Here is a 19,644-nt window from a genome sequence, read left to right as displayed (position 1 = left end):
GGGAAACGATCAAAATGTATTCAAATAGCTATTAATAAAAAAAATCATTTACCAACTAATGATTTGTCTTTTCCATCCGCAGCTAAATCGTGATTTAATTGAAAGCAGCTCTCGATTACGGCGAGCAAAGCAAGTTTAGCTTTATGCGTTCATCGCTTCCTGTGAGTTGCATACTTTCATTAATGTTCAATCAGAAGCAATCGAGTATTAATGATTAAAAATTGTGAGATTCATAATCTAGTTTCTTCGTAATGATTTGAAATCATCTGGACTCAAATGAATAAATCAAATCGACTCGACCCCATTTGTTGAATTTGCCTTTGGCTGCTTTGAGCTTCGAGGATTGCAAATCTAAAATATTCACATTAATGATTTATTGGAGTGGTTTTTAAGTAGTTATGTTTAATTGACCATCTATTCTTAAATTCTTTAAAAAAAATAATAAAAAATGAAAAAATCCCACTCCCAACCATAAAATAACAAAAAAAAACTTTGAATTTTCACTGTATACAAAAATCCAAATTATTCACCAGTAGCAATGTAGCAATTGAGAATTTCTTTTACACTTCATACTCTTGCCTTTATGAGTTCGATGATGGAATAATTACTCTAATCATTCTCATAAAAAGTCTTACAGTTAGCTGTTTCATTGCAATGGGGACACTCTTAATTATTAAATGTTATAATTGATCCAAAATTATTCTTATTAATTAATAAAATATATAATCTGAGTTTTGGTTGTTAAGATGGTTTAATCCTTGGCCTGTGATTCTAAAGCTACTATAATTGATTAGCTAGAATTAGACTATTGGTGACTTCCATTTTAGGCTTACTAGGATTTTGGAAGTTGTGATATGACATTTTGTATAATTATTTTTGGTTTTCTAACAAAAACGAGGGTCAATTTTTGCATATGATTCATTTTAGAGGATAAATGTATCTACCTCCAGACGAGTAACAAATAATATGAGAATTATGTACACAAATTACAACAACACTCTTAATAATACAATCTTTTTTTAATTTACAACACAATATATAATTTTTAAAAATTTTTGGCTATACATAAACACACATATGTGTTCCAATTCAAGGTTTAGACTTTTTTATAGTCCGAGAAAAGTCAGAAAACTATTAACCATATGCCTTAATAACTTAAAATAAATTTTATATATATCAATAAAATTATGTCACATATTTTAAGATTTTTCTATAATGTTTTATTCGATAATCCCATAAATGACATGATACGCGTATCCTACACAAGACTTTATCTGGTGATCAAACAATCAAAGTCAAAGAGATGCAAACATGCATTATGCGCGATACCAGAGGCAGCTTTGAATCAAAACCATTATTAAATATAAATAAGCAATAAAGAAAGCAGTAGCGCCCATGGCCTAATGGATAAGGCGCTTGACTTCTAATCAAGCGATTGTGGGTTCGAGTCCCACTGGGCGTGCACATGGTTTTATAATGTGAAACGATTTTTTTTTAAAAATATTTTATATTAATAATAAAAATCTTTAATTATGTTTCAAAAACAAAAATCTTCAATTAGAGATTTCTTGATATTGCTTTTCATGGTGAGGTAACCTTTTCTTTTTTTTTTTTTTTTTGATTTTCCTTTTTAGTGTGACCACCCAATCTAGAAAAAGAAGAAAGAGAACAATTGTGCTTTTGATAGACTGCCGTTCTGTCAACAATATTACGTGTATTCTTTTTGAAGATGCAGCTTTTGCTAATGCGAGGAGAAGGGCCGCCTATGACTTTGATATAAACAATCTTTTGTACGTGGGTGCCTTTTTAACTTAATTTCTTTTCAACACGTGGATTTAGACATTTTAACTAATGAAGGCTTTTGCATTTTTTTTAATTTTTCTTTTGGTTTCCTCTATCAAGGTCGCATATACAACTAAATAGACTCTCCGAACAATTAATTATTAATTAGGGGTTTCTTTAAAATTGTGCGGCTGATTATCTTTTGATTTACTAGAAGCAAAAGAAAAATTAGTGGTAGCAGATTATCAAATCGAGGGTCCGGCTACGGTGTAACGGTAGTACCGTGCCACCGTTGCATCCAACCGTTGGATCCATTTGAATTGATGAATCTATTGGGATCCAACGGCTGGGTGCAACGGTGGCACAATACCACCGTTGCACCATAATTTTCTCCTCAAATCAAATACTCAAGGATCAAATTTAGTTTGTTTTAAGTTGCTTTCTATCTAAATTTATTACTTTCCTCATTATTTGTAACAGTACTTTACTTGGGAGTTTTATTTTAATTTTTTTCAAATAGTAAAACGAAATGCCAATATTTAATAAAATTAATTTTTTTTAAATATATGAAAGCATGAATGTTTAGTAGAAGAATTTCCTTTAGGTATCCCCCAAAAAAAAAAAAAACTATGCTTTTCTTGATCAGTTACATGCATCTTGCCACCAACACATATTAGACAAATTGACGCAATTATACATACAATCAAATCTTAAACTTCTAAATTTCATCTTGTCAAATATGCAAGCACAGCTGTATATATGGAATTGAAACAAATTAAAGGACCTATAACAAATATCTATTTTTGCATGCATGCATATTATTGGCTTAATCAGCTAAACTAGCTAATTAATTAAGTAGTTGGTAAGGTGTAATATCATGATTGAGTTCCTTTTCCTTCAAGTTGTTAATTTTGTGTTAATTGTACATATATGCCTCCAAGAAGAATGAATTTGTGTGGTTTTCTTGTCTATGCATATATGATGAGACTTTATTATAAAATTGGGTCTGTAACAAGATATTTGCGATTGTCATAATGATACTTCACCTAAAATGATTTATTGAAAATGACCCATTTTTGCTACAAGCCACCACCATGATAATCTTATTTATTATTTGATAAATTATTGTTTTAATTTGTTTAGCAATCATTCGAATTGAAACCACCATCATATGCGCGTGTGTCTGTGTGTGAAAAGACACACTATATATTTTTTTGGTTTAATTCTTGAGAACTTCAATTGGTTAATGATTGAGTTCTTATTATTTTTTTCCCATTTTATAATAAAAAGATGATAGTAGAAAAAGCATTGAAATATATCAAATAATAAGAACAAAATTTGCAACATGCATGTTGGCCATATATCTATCTTTTACAAAAAAGATTAAAGAGATATCATGAAAAAGTTACAAGCTCTTTTGGGATTCAATTGTAATCTTAAAAATAGATTGTGATTGAAAGCGGTGGGTTCTTCTGATGATTGTACCACACCACACAATCCTTTTTATTTATTTATTTATTTATTAAATTTATTTAGATAATTATCATTATAGAAAGATGTCACAATGAGGCAGACAATAAATAATATACAAGCAAAATTGATTTTAAATAGCATCTCAAAATCAATGTCAAGTTAAGGAACAAAAAAAAAAAATGTTTATCAAATATTTGGGTGTCGTGCTTTTGAAAGTTAAGTAGTAGCAAGTAAGCTACAAACGTGTCACACAACCCAATTTTATTGGATATATTGCTTGTTAGTTGTTATAAATGTTGGATAACAAGGATCAGATCAAATGAATTGAAGTGTTTATGTTTTCACAAGACAAGATTATAATTGGAAGTGTTTGCTTCTCCAGTTAGTTCAAGCATAAATGATGTGTGGTGCCTGCTAGAATGCACGCACGAAGACATGTCCACATGAACACATCGATCCGTTTGATAATGATTCTTCTGTATGTAGAATTGCCTCTCTCTCTTTTTTTTTTTTTCTTTTTCCCTCCCAGAAGAAAGCTGTCGCTGTAAAACAACGATGAAAGCTGTAAGGATCCGATTGATAGTGACTTGTAAACTTTGTGTTTTTGGAAAACCGTTCTATGAAACAACATTAAAAAATAACCATCTCATGTTTTCAAGATACGGGTACTTCGGAGAAGTAAATTAAATAACAAAATAAATTAGCATGCGTTAAAGCTTCCGATACATTCTAAGAGCATATCCAAAAGTTTCTATAAATTTTACTATTCAAATATCTATTTGCTTACCTATGTGGCAAATAGAAGAATGAAAAAATATAGTATTCTCTAAAAAACTATTCAAATAGAAATAAGTTAATATTATTTTAATCAAATAATTATTTTTTTAAAGGAAAAGTCAAAAACAATTAAAACACTTCTCTCTCTTTTTTAAGTGAAAAGTAATAAAATATAAATTGAAGAGGAAGAAAACAACTCTCTAAATTTAAAGAGGGAGAATCGTTTTTTATTTAAAAAATTTTAATTGGAATGTCTTTTAGAATTTTAAATATTGATGTGACTTTTCAAATAAGTAATAAAATATGGGAGCCCCTATGTTACAATTAATGTAACATACACACTCAACAACAACCACACAAATAATGGGCCCACACAATTTGTGTGGTTGTTGTTGAGTGTGTATATTACATTAATTGTAACATAGCATTTGCCATAAAATATTATTTGAAGAGTTTTTTGGCGATGCTATGAGCTTTCAAAGTTAAACAATGGACTATTGGAAAAGAGTAGAAGCTAAGACCGAATAATAGAGAATGATGCAACTCTTTACTCGCATCGCATTATAAAACTTTGTGTCTTCCTTTACAAGTAAATTAAGTACAAATACAGCTGTAGTAAATGATCCTACGTACGGCTGTTAATAACTTCATCCTAAGATTATGGGCTACTGCTGTTAATTTGCAGGATCAATGCTCACTCTTCAGAGCAAGTCAACAATGCTTCCAGTTCATTGGGGAATTTTATCACACTCTTTGTTCGTTTCATCAAACATTTGATTCTGCCCAAACACTGAATGAGCAAGAGAACTCTAGCAAGCAGTGTATATCTGCAATGCAGCATGAAGTGTTTTATATGATATCTAACGAACTTCACCGGGATAGAGCAGTTTTTCTGATGTGCAATAACTTTGCTGATACACAAGACCTGGGCTTCAGCAGCTTTCCTGGAGCCAAAAATTCAATCCCACCACCCCATGATTGGAAAGAGGAGCAGGATAGGAGTTTTGTCCTTCGCTTCTTCCTGTCCCATAAGATGATGTGGCCTGGCCATACGGGTTGCTGTAAATAGTCTTCATGTTGACGTTTGCCTCAACAAGCTCCGCATGGAGCGCATCCATAACCTTATTACATGCAAAACCAAAAACGGTTGATTAATCAACTTAACGAGAGATTACATAGAAAAATCGTGAAGAAGATGATATCCAACCTGAAACTAATTGTACAGAAATATTTACAGCAGAACAAGAGGCAGAGAAGTTAAAAAGAAGCTGAGACAAGTTGTTAGACTAACTGCCAGTGAGGACGGCACTGAAGAACATGAAATCTATTAGCCATTGAGTGTCGGCAAACAAGATGCCAGAGATGCAACAAAAGATGTGGCAGTCAAATAAGATGCCATTTTCTTCCCAAAACCCGTAACTTTAAATAATAAGCAATATAATTTTTGTGGGCACAGAAGACTATATAGCATGCAGTCTCCTAAGTCCTAACTTCACGTATCAACACAACACGTCAGGCCTGCTTGAGAAGACAAGCTTTGGAAAATTTGGAAACTGATTAAACAAATTTAGAAAGCAGGACTTAGAACTGGAATACAATTTGATTCATAATTTTTCAGGAAAAGGAGTAAGAGAAGAAGTTACCTGAGGGTTGCAGCAGTAGCAGCCGTTTGATTTGAGAAGATTAAGTCATATATACCCCAATCCTCAGTCATATTTCACAAAAACTCCAATCAAGGTTATATATATCAATCTTAGGAATTCTTCGGTTGCATGCGACACGACAATGCATGCACCACCAACTACATTACCTTTCTCCAGAACCGCCTGAGAAAGTTTTTATATAATGAAGAGACTACAACTTAAAAAAAAATGATGGAATTGACCCCCCCCCCCCCCCCCCCCCCCACCCCCCAAAAAAACAAAAAGAATAAAAAAAATACCGGTGCTGCATTTGTAGCATTTCCAGCCCTCAATTTCTATTCCTTAACTCTGTTTCACTTTGTGTTCCTACCCAGATATGTAACTAAATAACCTTTGAAAAAGATGGAAATCGATTACTCTAAATCAGAGCTTGTACACAGTGAAAGCCCGCAAACAAAGAACTACCTTAGTCACAGCAACAACACTTGAAATTTCTGCAATTCTTTTATTAAGTTTTTCTTGGTCATAGTCCTGCTCTGCTGCCTGCAATATGAAGCAATTGATTACCAGCGAGTAGGCACCCAATGATGAAGATCAGTAGAGGAAATTTCAACGAAAAGCACCTCAGTAAGTTTCCTGATCCGTGCAACTCTTTTTTTCACTGCCATCACTTACAATGCTGTCAATTCCTTGTTTAGCTCTACTTCACAAGCAAGCCCAGGATGACTTTGCTTTTCTCAGTGAAACTCCAACCCCATCCCTTAGTACAGTTAATAACAAAGAGAACTTTACAGAAGAACAAGAAGCAGGCAAGTTTAAAAATTATACTGTCCGAAGTAACTATACTAACCTTTTCGAAAGTTCAAGTGCAATTGGCTTTAACATATAGCCACTAGATTTCCATGCCTTTCCAAGGTCAATGCCGTTTTGAAGATATCTGCTCCAAGCTAACAACTATTCACCAGAAGTCAAATTAAGAATCACGTTAGAATGACAAATGAATAATACAGATTTAGCAATGCATGCATTTACAACCTGTTACCCATCATTGTCAAGAGTATCTCTGATGCCATCAACTTTCACTACAAGCAGCCCCAGGATGTATGCACCACCAGCTACAATAACTTTCTCCAGTGCTGCTTAGGAAAGGCTAATATTATTATTATTCTGAACGAGCACACAAGTTACACAACTTCAAATATGATCACAAATGGTAGAATACCGATGTTGCATTTATAGCATTTCCCACCCTCAATTTCTTTTCCTTCAGCTCTGTTTCTCTTTGTGCTTCAATCTACATATGCAAGTGCAACTTAGTAGATATGCACTGAAAGCAATGGAAAAATGTAATTATGTAGATATGCAAGTGCAACCACATTTCAGTTTCACACTGTCTGTTGTCTGAACTCTTTCCATGCCGAAGAATCACCAGTCGCCACTCATACACTTGTCAGACCATATACCCTGAATCCAAATCTGTTTCCTACACTAACTGCACCACATTTGCTAGCTCACGGTTTTGGACCTGCGAAAAAGTGAACCATTGCATAATCGGTCATTCCAAATCAGTAAATGATGAAAAGCTATAATTCAGATACTATCTACAATATCAGCCGTCATAAAAGGTCAAAGAATAGTCGAAATATACCTCTTTAAACATCAAAGTAAGTCCAGGCACAAGAGCTGTAGTGGTTTTTCTAGATACCACTGAAAATTTGAATGAGATTGTAACACCGCAGCCTGAACTCCGAGGGTAAATTTAACCGCAACTCATATATAGGCTTAAACAACTCTTTATAATCGATAATAATCTAAGTCTCAAATACAAAAGGCAGCGGAATAATTTAAGAATTTGGCCAAACCATTTACCATCCTCAATTGAAGTTTTTTTTGCTCGTCACAAATCAATCATGACTTCTAGGAAATGAATCACAATAAATTATAATGAGTACAAAATTCAATAAGCAAACTAGTTTTTCTCATACCAAAATACATACATACATACTTATACATAATGCAAATGGATGATATGCCATGATCTTTTCAAAATACACTGAAAGGAATTCATCAAAACCCTTTTTTTTGTCGCTTTCAAACTTTCACATTTTTTTCAACAATATACACATGGTGCAATGTGGCGCTTTGCACCATGTGTGGCACTTCGCGGCATGTCGGCCCTCGAGAGGTGGCCTCCCCATAGTCTCAAGATGTGGCCCCCACACAATTTCAAGAGGTGATCCCCAATGCAAAATCTCATGAAGCAGAAATTTTATTTGTTAAAATCTACTTTCTCATTTATAGAAAACTTAATGAATTTTTGCAGATCGGCTAAGATGAAAAAAAAAAACGATAGAGAGGAAAAAAGAAGAAGAAGAAGAAAGTCTTCTTCTTTGGTTCTGCCGTGAGCAACACATGAGATCAAGTTGTGTCATTTGAATTGGATATTGTTGAGAGAAGATTGGAGGTAAATTTTAATTCTTAGTTTTCATTAATTTGTTATGGAGAAGCATGATTAGATATTTGCAACAAAAGTAAAAACCTAAGATTTTGCAGAAAATATGTTGGCAGTGTGTTATTTCGAAAGTCATAGTAATTTGTACAAATCGATTTTGATTCCGAACTTCGAATATGTTAAACTAGATATGAATGTTTTGAAATTTGTTTCAAGCGAATCGGATGAGATTTCAATTAATTATGATTTTTCAAATTCAGGTCTGAAGACCTGGCAATTTTTTATTTTTGAAATAACAAAACAGTACATGCTCTCCAATTTTTAATAAATTATTTCCTTATTGAAAAAATCTCAAAATTTACAAGCTATATGCTAACATATTGAAAATTTATTGATAAAAATTTCATAACTTAATTCCGTAAAAAACAATTGAAAATAATTTACGTTTCAGACATCATCAATCGCATAAATCTTAGACAACTTACTTAGAGTGACTTCTTCTCGTTTTCTATACCATAAATGTCGGACTCATGAATAGAGGAGTACTCTGGACTCGCTGTGGTCTCTCAACACTCTTAACCACATTCACCTTCACATTAAAACCAAACATATCTTTCGTTTTGGCAATATTACCAAGATTTTCATTGACTCCCTTTATCTTCAGAGCAATGTCCAGAGGCAAGCTGCCTTGTTTGGAACGAAAGCAAGTTGAGGTAATGAAGAAGCATTCCTTCTTCTGAGGAACAACAACAGCATTTTCATCCTCAGCTCCCTCTTCGATTCGCAATTTGAGCCTGGCAGTGCTTCCCTCGTCCAATACCTCTTCCATTTCATAGGATTCGTCTTTGATCCGATATAACCAAAGCCTCACTCGTTTCTCCTTCCCTTGCCTTTGCTCTGCATCACTGAGCCCAGCTTGACTGGCTTCAAAGTTGTTGGTAAGCCTTTTCGCTTCTTTTCTGGCACCCCTCACTAGCCTCGCCTCTTGTTGTACTTCTTCAGCCGTAAGTGAAGAAAAGAAATTGAAGCAGATTCCTCAACGCAAGGCTGCTTAGTAAGGATGTTCCCTTGGACTTGTGTTTGTACTTGAAAAATAATTAACATGATATAACTAACGTTCTCTCAAAGTGATAAACAATTTTTTTTTTATTAAATCATGTATCTAAAGGTTTCATTGGACCCCGACTAATCCAGATTCGAATAGTAGAGGACCACTAGGGCGGCAAAACTCTCTCAATAAGTATTTAACGTAACTGCATTCTCAAATATCGAACCGAGAACCTTGGTTAAAATAAAACAGTCTCATAAACAAAATTAATTAAACGTCTTTACAAATGCCCATATCAAAATAATTTTGGTTTTGAGATAGATATCTACTCATTTCTCCCCCCGGTTATTATATCCCTTATATTTATCGGCGGTGAAGGGACTCTTATGAGGAGGAAAGTTAGTTTCGTTTCCTGGCAATACTAATTTATATACTCCTAATGGAACAAAATATATTTTTAAATTTATTTCAACTAAATTCATAATCATGCACTTCAAAGATCGAAATCCCGAAAGTGAAAAAAATAGGATTTAATATGCTGTACTCATTTCTTAAAAAAAAATTCCTTTAATTCATGATATTATTGTATCTACTCCTGGTCGTCAAGCCTGGTGGTATTATACTTAATTTGTCATAACAAATCATATAACTCTTCTCTTGACTTTAAATTATTACTTAAAATTTTCATCTATTAGATCCATACTAACTAATGGTGGATGGATGAAGACTTAAATGCCACATTTTATTCTTTCGCAGGGCAAGAATCAACAAGAAGCTGAAGCAAGTGTAATGCACGAGAATGGAAAAAGGAAAGGAAAATTCCAGAAAGCAATATTAGAGGCAAGATCCAGCTCAATGCTGCTACAGGGGGTACAAACATTTACGCCGAGAATAAACTGTGATTTCCTTAAGCATCTATTGTCGTAGAGCATTTTAGCTTAGGCCGACCCTGGAGCGCTGATACATTTTTCATTTTCATATTAGTAAGAAAGGGTGTGTAACTAATCTAAGATAGCTCAACGCACTAAATTTTTGGCCATTCAAAGTCAAAAAGGATGAAGCAAATGTGATCAATAATCAGAAAACAGAAATCTCTCTCTCTCATTGATACATAGGGAACAAGTAGTGCGGTCATGGAAATTAATCCCTCACTCCCCACCACCTGAGCTGCAGCCCCGGTTGCAAGGATGGATAAAGTTCATCAGCAATTTAAACCTTATACAATATACAAAGGGGGTTTGGTAATTGATCAAATACTACTACTATACACAGGAGTGAGAAAGATCTAGCAATGTTTCAGGGTGTTGTAAACACAACGTTGATGACCTCTTTCAAGTTCTTGCAGCCGATGAATTCCATCTGCTCAAAACCCAGAGTTGCTAGAGATTTCTCTGCTGATTTGGGAACTATACATTTTCTGTATCCTAGTTTTGCTACTGTACTGACCCTTTTCTCCATTCTGGATACCTACAGCATTGCAAAAGCAAAAAGAATCATCATAAAGGGTAGCTAAACCAACCCAAAAAAAAGGGAAAAATCAGATGCTACGAAAAGCACTTCCTCTAAATAACTTTGATTTTAGTGACTTGACCAACATACTCACCATGCGAAGCTCACCACCAAGACCAATTTCACCAATGAAGGCAATGCTATTTGGAATAGGGAACTCCAAGAAACTGAACAACAAAAGTTATCGTAATAACCAGGTGTTGGGTAAACTGAAAAGTAAAAGAAGACAAGGGACACCTACAAGCTTATATACAAAGAAATCATTAATAGTTCAAGAGATAAAATACCTGCTACAAATAGCTGCTGCTACAGCAAGATCCCCAGCAGTCTCTGTTAGCGCCACTCCACTAACCACGTTTAAAAAAATGGCCTGGTGTTGAAAAATGTCAAATATAAAGTAAATGCAAGCATTAACCCCATCCAGTAATTAGGATATGAGAACATTAAATCATTTAGTATAGGACACGTAAAACAGCTATTGAAAATCTTTTAGGTCTACACTTAAAATATGCAATGCACTTTGGAGAAAAAAGAAAAAAAGGAAGTCATAAAATTAAAATGACCAATACAATTATTGAGTTTATGGGCATATAGCATGAATACAAAGTTCCAATCTCAAAACGTAAAGTATAACTATGAACATACTTATCAAAACAAGGCAAACAATCTCCATCATGTCACCATACTCATCATAAGGAACTTCCACTACATTCTTAAATATAGAAACTGGAAAATAGGAGATATCCTCTACTTGAAGGCCATTGTTAAGCAACAAATGGTCTTATTACCAAAAATAAAGACCATGACTATTTGAACTTAATTTACAAAACTATATAAAGGTCAACACCAGGGTTATCACCCCAATATTGCAATTTGTACAAACTGTCTGTAGAAGAATGTCTGAACCGATGCCTCTCCCATTAATTATAAAAGGGGACTTGTTTTCACTAGCAATTGAAATCCATCTATCATTTTTTTTTACATAAATCAATCATTCCAAAAGTTTTTGAATAATTTACACAACTATACCCCACTAATATGAGTGGCCGGGCATTTTCTATCTCAAAATCTGAGAATGAATTGACTAGTTTTGCATGAAAGTTGCAAACAGAAGCTTTAAATTATCATTCTTTTCTCAATATTTCCAATATCTAATTTGCATATCTCTAGTACATTTGGAAAATCTTCTTTTATCTTTTTTCTTGTCAAGAGGAAATTTTTGACCCCAGCAAACCAAAAAAAAAGAAAAAGAAAAAGAAAGCAAAAATCAAAATGAACAGCAGAAGACCCAACTGCATCCACAAATGACTTTTTGAAAATGTGGGGGAGAGAAGAAAGAGCAAATAATAAAGAAAACACTAAATTAGAAAGACTAGTAGTACGTAGACACCAGCGTACATTCTCTTGAAGTTTCAGACCAGCTTGCTTCATGAGAACCTATATTTTCAGACAAAAATGGTAATAGTTAGAGATTTTTAAATGCAATATGCTGAAGATTACTGGCATTCAATCAACTTAGAAATGATAAGAAACAACAAAAATGTGATTCCACAACATTCCCTTTTTGGGAATTTAAACTGATCAAAGCCGGAGAAGAGAAACGCAACAATTACAACATGCATGTGAAATACTAAAACAAACTAGCCAGTACTTACTGAAATAATCATGTCGGCTCGGCTTGCTTGGATTCCATTTACGTGTCTTGAAACTGTTGAGCCTGACACACATAAAGCCTACATGGAAATTTTGAAAGTCCATCAAAACGCTTCAGTAGACAAGGGAATGGTGTAGTCTGCGCTAGGAATTATGAGTCACAAAGAACTCTTAGGAAATTTGTTGTTTGGAATGTTAAATTACCATATTGTCAATAAGAAAATCCTGAACGTGGCCTAATTATGTATGAGAACTCTAGTTCACTAAACTTTAGAAATTCCCTCAAAGCATTTGAAACATACTGGAAATAAAACTTATCTGAAATGAATAAACTTAAATCCATAGTTCAAAGGAAGCCATTGCTTCCATTAAGTAACCTACAATAGTACACTAAAATACAGGATTACAGAGTAATAACCATAGACCTGTTCAGTGTATAAATGGAATCAATATAAGGGTTTTTTCCTGTTGCATAAAGGTTTTTTTTTCCTTGCATATATCCTCCTAAGGAAAGAAATTAACAGGAATCTAGATCACTATACTGATATTTAGCCAAAACCACATCAGAAAGAGAGGAAAGCATTCATTACCGCATCCAACAGTTATGCAGCATATATGCATATCATGATAAGTAGAATACATGTAATGTGGTTTTCTGATTGAAATCATAAATGGCCCATTTTTAACAGAAAGAACCATACTGCAACAGATGTTTGAGCCAAATTTCTCCAATAAGAAAGAAAATAATAATGATAAGTACAGCATCAGTAATACACAAATAAGAATTGCATATAACCACTTAAATACATCAATCATCATGTGATTGGGATATCTGGTTATCCTAAAAATGATTTTATTCCATAATAGATTTTATAACTTAGCAATTTTACTCATTAAATAGGACTATACCATTCAGTACGAAAATGTTACAAACAACAAAAAGTATACCTGAATCTCTATTAGGAAAGACCGAGATCCGTCCATGATAACAGCAACAGCAAGTCCAGCTAAAAACTCTGAATCTGAGTGCTGCTCACTTAGAAAGATCTTACTGGGGTTTGAGACAGCTTGCAGTCCTAATTGGGACATTTCAAATACTCCAAGCTGACAGTAATAGTAGATCCTCAGTAATGAGTAAGAAAAAGAATAAATTCCACTTATTAATGACTTCATTAAAACATTAAAATAATCAGCATCGTATAGCACCCATTACAAAAGGGCTTTAAGTCTCAAGCCAACATCAAAAAACTGCCTAAATCAAGGTGCACTGGCTAGATCTGAGCACATCTAGCCCAACTATCATAGTTCGTATAGATACACATGAAAGGTTGGACAAAATTATAAACAAGACCATAGAGTACCTCATCAGTAGACCCGAAACGATTTTTCACAGATCTAAGCAACCGATAAGACGAGAACTTCTCCCCCTGAGATTTACATTAAAAAGAACAAGAACAATCTCAGAATTTATTTAAGGGAAGCAGACTATTATATTATTTTACATGAAGTTAAATATATCAGATGTAGCGCTTCTGACTCTCAACAAGCCATTAGCATAAAAGTCCTTAACAAATATTAAAATAATTTCTAAAAGAAGCAAGCCAGGGATTAGCCCGTCATCATTTCTATTAAATATTCAAAGTTCCTTTACAGAGATGAAGGGGAAAAAGATTATTTTCATCATTTATAACATGAAACCATTGATAATTAGATCAAGATGGAGCCAATAGGGAGAAATGTAGTTCTCATGGCCTACCCCAATGTATAGAGAACATTCTCAACTAATAACACAAAGAAAGTCAATTAGCTTAACTGAAACAAGCTCCATATGATAATCTGAACCTCATTAGCAAATTAGTTCAAACAAAAATTGGTGGCAGTTTCAGAAAAATGGCATATCAAAGGGCACGGCACATATATTCCGGCGATGAAGAAAGAGGAAGGAGAAATCAAATTTTGAAATGCCAGGCACACATTAAAATATCTGCAGCTACCTAATTTGATGAAGTCCAGGACCATATATAATCCTAACTCAGGCCACTTCGTCAGGATAAGAAGCGACTCATAGTAAACTACATGCCCAAGAAAAAACAAGATAAATTAAAATGGGAACCTAACTATGTGAATCAACTATGAAGACAGGTAAAAAAAAAAAAAAAGAATTGTATTAAGGTACCAACTTCCATATATAAGACAGCATCAACAATGTGCTCCAAGACACGAGGCCCAGCTATGTCTCCAGATTTTGTCACATGGCCAGCCTGAAATACACCATACAGGAGAGAGAAGATAGCAAAAGTACAAGAGATCAGCAAACTATAGTGTTAACCATGATCAACAAATGCTAGTTGAACATGTTGAAAAACGATAGTCAATGGTAATAAAGACCTATAGACAGTCTATCAATGTACACCACTTTTTTGGGAAAAAAAGAAAGCATAAATGTATATGTTAAAGGGGAAGAGAATAAAAATAGAAAAGCCTGTGGAATAGAAAGAAAAAATCACTTTAATACTTTTGAACAAAAAAAAAAAGGCGATCTAGAGTTGCACATCAAAATTGAAAATTATTATGAAATCAATGAGGTCATAAATGGAAAACTTAAAACTTATGAAGCATATTATCAAATCTAGGAGGCGAAAATTAGCCAATATTTTAGGACATCTGACCAATTGATTGAGCACTTATGTAGGCAAACTGGGAACTTAGCAACTAGTGAATCCCATTTGTCCCCATATGTATATTAATAATTTTAACTTCTTTAACCATGAAGAATTACATTAAAGCTCTCCCCTAGCCTATCTAGTTCTGCAGTTTGACAAGGAAATTCAAAAGAGCACTATAACAATATTCAATTTAAATTACAGAAAATTTCTGCGAAGCATATACTCAGACTGCATTCTCACCAAAAGAACTGGAATGTTAGTCTTCTTTGCAAAACGTAGCAAGGCAGATGTGCACTCCTTTACCTGTAACAGATCAAAGCAGTGTTACACCGAGCAGACTCTATGATACCAGTCTACAAGTAAAATTATGATTCTAACATCACTAATGAGAACATTTTACAGACATTTGCAAGTAGATATAGGTAGTTACAATGAAAACAAAGCAAGAGATTCTTTGGCTTTAGGCATGTAAAAATCCCACCTGCATGAGCCCTCCGGCACTTCCAGCAACTCCCCTTAAGTACACTGTTTGAATTGAATCAATTATAAGTGCCCGGGGAGAAAGGGGCTGAACTTTTTCTACTATGTCCTGTAAAAAGACAATAATAGAAATTATTTTACGCTTCCCACCAATGTAGAATAGAAATAACATGATCAAGACACGGAAGACAAATCAAAATTTTATAACAAACATCTTGATGCCAATAAAGATGAGATTGCACAAGAAAAAGTATATTTGAGGTCAACCGGGCAACAATGCAAGGATGGATGGATATAAAGAAAAAATTGTTCCCCAACACTCACAAAGCCAAAGGAAACACGTTGACATGTAACTAAAACATTACAGGAAGGAGAATTTTCAATAAAGTGCTTATTAAATCAGTTGAGTCACAGGGATCTAAAATTATTACTACAGTACAGTGAGAAGATAAGAAACAGATTGATCCTTCACAAGATAAACATGAATAAAGTCACACACCTCAATATCAGTACTTGAATACAGGAAAAGCTCCTCTGTTGCAATCATCATGCGATCAGCTCTATTTCCAATTTGCTCAACACTCTGCCATAAGAAGAAGCAAAACTGAAAAATGTAACCCTCTAAATTCTTAAAGAAAGAGACAAAGTTCTGCATGCCCATAGTGAAACCACAATTGCAACTTTTAACAGCAAGAAAGTGCAAGATTCACTGTCTGTATGCTGGATGGTTAGCTTCCAGCGACTACCCTAGATTCAGTCAACTCTAGCCTAGTTTTCATATCATTTCAATAATGTATCCCATCTGATGAAGTTGTCAGCAAAAAGATAAAGTAAGAAATTAACATAACTGTAAAAACACTACATTTAAATTAAAACAAGAGTTAAGAAAAAAACGTTTGACAAATGAAACCATGCAACAAAAATTCTATCAGAAGTCCTATCCAAGTAGGAATTTGTTTATTCTAATGCGAAGGCTAGCAGACACCTAACAAACAAAGCAAAGTGTATGTCTCACAAAAATTAGAAAAAAACTAAGAAATCAATACAACGTATGCAGTCAAGCTCTGGAAGAAAGCATAATATATTGTACTGAAAACACAAACCTCTTCACCAGAGACATATACAACTGGAGAAGGTTCTCCAAGATCATGTACATCAGCAATTATTGCAGCCATCTGCCATTTCAATCATGAAAATTGGCAAGAGAAGACAGTTAGCGATAGACAAAAATGTATCATGCAAATCAAGGAAACGAAAGAACATTTCTAAGCAAGTTGACAGAAAATTTATATGATAGGCTATAAGTATACAAGACCAAAGTTAACCCCTATGGAAAATTCACACCTGCAACAACAGTGTACTCTTGCCAACACCAGGATCTCCACCAATCAAAACTAAAGAGCCTGCACAAGAAAGATAAATGATAAGAGGATACTATAAAAAATTGACTTATTTCAATTAAAGTTAAGAAATCAAACACTGTTTTAAGTTATTGAAATAAATTTACCACAGCCTAGATTTCAATACAATAAAAATCTCAGCTATATAGATTGTGCCTCATTTTGACAATCTATTATTTCATTCAGAAGCAAACTCAGTAGCAAATCATACAATACTTTAGCTGAGAAAGTACAGAACATTAAAGTAAAGTGAAGGATGATATCTCTTGCATTTCAACATTAGAAAAACAAGTAAACTGGACTTCAAGCTTTGAAACACAGACATAATTAATATACCTCCAGCAACTATACCAAATATACATTAGCCTGAACAAAGTAAAGGATAAAGACATTAATTTCAGCAATTAACCTAGAGAAAGAACGGAAAAAAATTGGACCAAACCTGGTACAAGACCACCACCAAGCACCCTAGCAACTTCATTTCCGAAAAGCCCAGATCTAGATATGAAGAGACCAAAAAAACATGTAACGTAATCGGAATCACAAATATCTTGTTTTATATGTTACATAGACTCCCCAAGAACATATTGAAGTTGAGGTAGTTTTCACCAACATGCTGACATAAACCTAGAAATAAAACACCTCCATACAATAGAATAATCCCTTAAAAAAAATCCACTCAATGAGGCCTAATAATCGAAGGATATATTTGCAATTGAGATGACCTGGCTTTTAATCCACAATTGCAGTGGAATAGAATCACTAGCTGTGAAGTGTAAGCAAGTGAATGATTGGTAAGCATTAATTGAAAAGTAAAAGTGGTTATTCGCCAACAATTTACTGCTAAGCTTTCAGAAGTAAGCTGAAGCAAAAAAATTACACACATGCGTGTATAAATGAATATCATTACTAGGGTTGAATAGAATGATACACTTACAAAGGAATTCGCCAATCTAACTGCTTCATCCCCTTGTTCACCTCCAGCAACCGGACGGGCTGCACCTCCTCGGGTTTTTGTGGCAGCCAAGTTCTTTGCACCACAGGTCCCTCGTCACTCTCCCCTGCACTGTACCTCTTCATAGTCCCCACGCTCTCGCACGCGCGGCACATGCCCCACCACTGTCCGTCCGTATACCCGCAATCTGAGCAGACCCAATTGGTTCTATTGGCCTTTCCTTTCTTCCTAGTTCCCACTAGGTCCCCAAGGCCCAAGTTGGTCTTCTTCTTCACTTGGGGTTTCTCAAAATCGCTCGAACTCTGACTATTCACATTCCCACTTGATTCCGGCACTCCATTGGCGATTGAAGAACCGTAAATGCTCCAAACGGGAGGGACGGTTTGGGATTCTCCGGCGGAGCATAGACGGAGGGTCGTGGAGTGAAATTGGCGGGAAAATTGGGGAAATTGACGGGAAAGGAAATGGGTACGGTTGAATAGAGGGAGGAATTGTTTCGGAGAATGGAAGAACCTGACTGATGATTTCATTTCTGGGAATTGCATGAACGTCAAACAAAGTATTATGGTTTTGTTAGGGTTTTGCAGGTGAATAACCCGCCAAAGTTTTGAAAATGAAAGGAGGGTTACGCATTCGTTATTTCGTAGATTTCTTTTTCTAAATATTGATTAGTACCGTATTACTATATTATATAGATATTTACACTTACTATCATAAAGCAAATCATTATTTTAATATTTACAATTAAATATATCATTTAAATTTTATGAAATATATGTACAAACAAATAAATCTTGGATAAAAATTTATTTAGTTCCTATATTTTGAAGTTAGTATTCGTTTAATTCTTATATTTTTTAAAATACATTAAATCATCCCTATTATTAAATTATTGACAGTCTTGCCATTATTTTTTATTTATTTTAACTTATTTTTATAATATTACCCTATTATAATAATTTTTTAGATATTATTAAAAAAAAAAAAATAAATTACCAGTTGAACACCAAAAAATGAAATAAATAAATATATATATAAATTTTGGTGGAACACTCTCTTGCGTTAAAATATTAATTTTTCTAAAAAAATTGATAATGTAATTTTTTACAATATTAATTTTTTAAATATACGTGAGCTTCCACAAAAATTAATATATACCTTTTTTGTTTTTATTTTATTTTTGAGTTTAAGTTGATAATCTAATTTTTTTATTAATATCTAAAAAAATTATTGTAAGAGTGTAATATTATAAAAGCAAGTTAAAAAGAATAAAAAATAATGGCATGAGTGTCAATATTTAGCAGCATGGACGTTTTGAGGTGTTTTTAAAAATATAAGAACTAAATAGACACTAACCTCATAAAATATGAATTAAACAAGCTTTTACTCAATAAACCCTTATAGACGAGAAATGTTTATACTTCATTCATATTTCGTAAGGGAAATATGAGTTAACGAGATAATGTTTTGAGCTATTATTTAAAAAATAAAGATAAAATGAGTTATTGTATGAAACTCTATAAATGACAAAGATTTTTTCCCAAAAAAAAACTTATAAATTAACTATACATAATTATACTTCATTGAGAAAGATTAAGGTGGCATTTGTTTTTTAACTTAATGACTTAAAGTGACTTAACTTAATTAATTAAGTTAATTAGAGGTGTTTATTTTTATAACTTAATGAGACTTTTTAGATAATTTTGACTTAATAAAATAAGTTAATTTTTTTTGCTTTTTACTTAATGGAGAAATCTGAATTAAGTTAATTACTTGTTAATGTCAAAAATATCATTGCTTTATAAT

The 19,644-nt window shown here is 33.6% G+C and overlaps 1 protein-coding gene and 1 non-coding gene across 2 annotated transcripts; one reads left to right on the top strand and one right to left on the bottom strand.

The window, feature by feature from the left end:
- The first annotated feature begins 1,389 nt into the window (after positions 1–1,389).
- On the top strand, positions 1,390–1,462 carry TRNAR-UCU. Its single transcript has one exon. It is a non-coding gene; the product is annotated as a tRNA-Arg (tRNA).
- Positions 1,463–10,308: 8,846 nt separating this feature from the next.
- Positions 10,309–18,479, bottom strand: LOC18036103 (DNA repair protein RadA). Its single transcript, XM_024181362.1, has 15 exons — positions 17,821–18,479; positions 17,326–17,381; positions 16,828–16,886; positions 16,587–16,658; positions 15,983–16,066; positions 15,485–15,592; positions 15,244–15,306; positions 14,518–14,598; positions 13,699–13,764; positions 13,286–13,441; positions 12,340–12,417; positions 12,083–12,121; positions 10,972–11,054; positions 10,779–10,851; positions 10,309–10,642 (listed from the first exon to the last, which is right to left on the bottom strand). Exons 1-15 carry the CDS (start codon positions 18,381–18,383, stop codon positions 10,472–10,474), a joined length of 1,752 nt encoding a protein of 583 aa, XP_024037130.1. The 5' UTR covers positions 18,384–18,479; the 3' UTR covers positions 10,309–10,471.
- Positions 18,480–19,644: the final 1,165 nt, after the last annotated feature.

This window comes from Citrus clementina, unplaced genomic scaffold (assembly GCF_000493195.1).
Source record: "Citrus clementina cultivar Clemenules unplaced genomic scaffold, Citrus_clementina_v1.0 scaffold_7, whole genome shotgun sequence".
NCBI classification, from domain to species: domain Eukaryota; kingdom Viridiplantae; phylum Streptophyta; class Magnoliopsida; order Sapindales; family Rutaceae; genus Citrus; species Citrus x clementina.
Note: the sequence above shows the minus strand (reverse complement) of the source record. Positions and strands in the feature narration are given on the sequence as shown.

Bases quoted from the DNA above. Each gene is read 5' to 3' on its own strand.
- LOC18036103 (XM_024181362.1), bottom strand. From the start codon at position 18,383: ATGCAATTCCCAGAAATGAAATCATCAGTCAGGTTCTTCCATTCTCCG. The intron at 16,659-16,827 runs GTGTGAATTTTC...TTGAAATGGCAG, and splicing joins AGAGTACACTGTTGTTGCAG to ATGGCTGCAATAATTGCTGA. The intron at 15,307-15,484 runs GTGGGATTTTTA...GATCTGTTACAG, and splicing joins GTGCCGGAGGGCTCATGCAG to GTAAAGGAGTGCACATCTGC.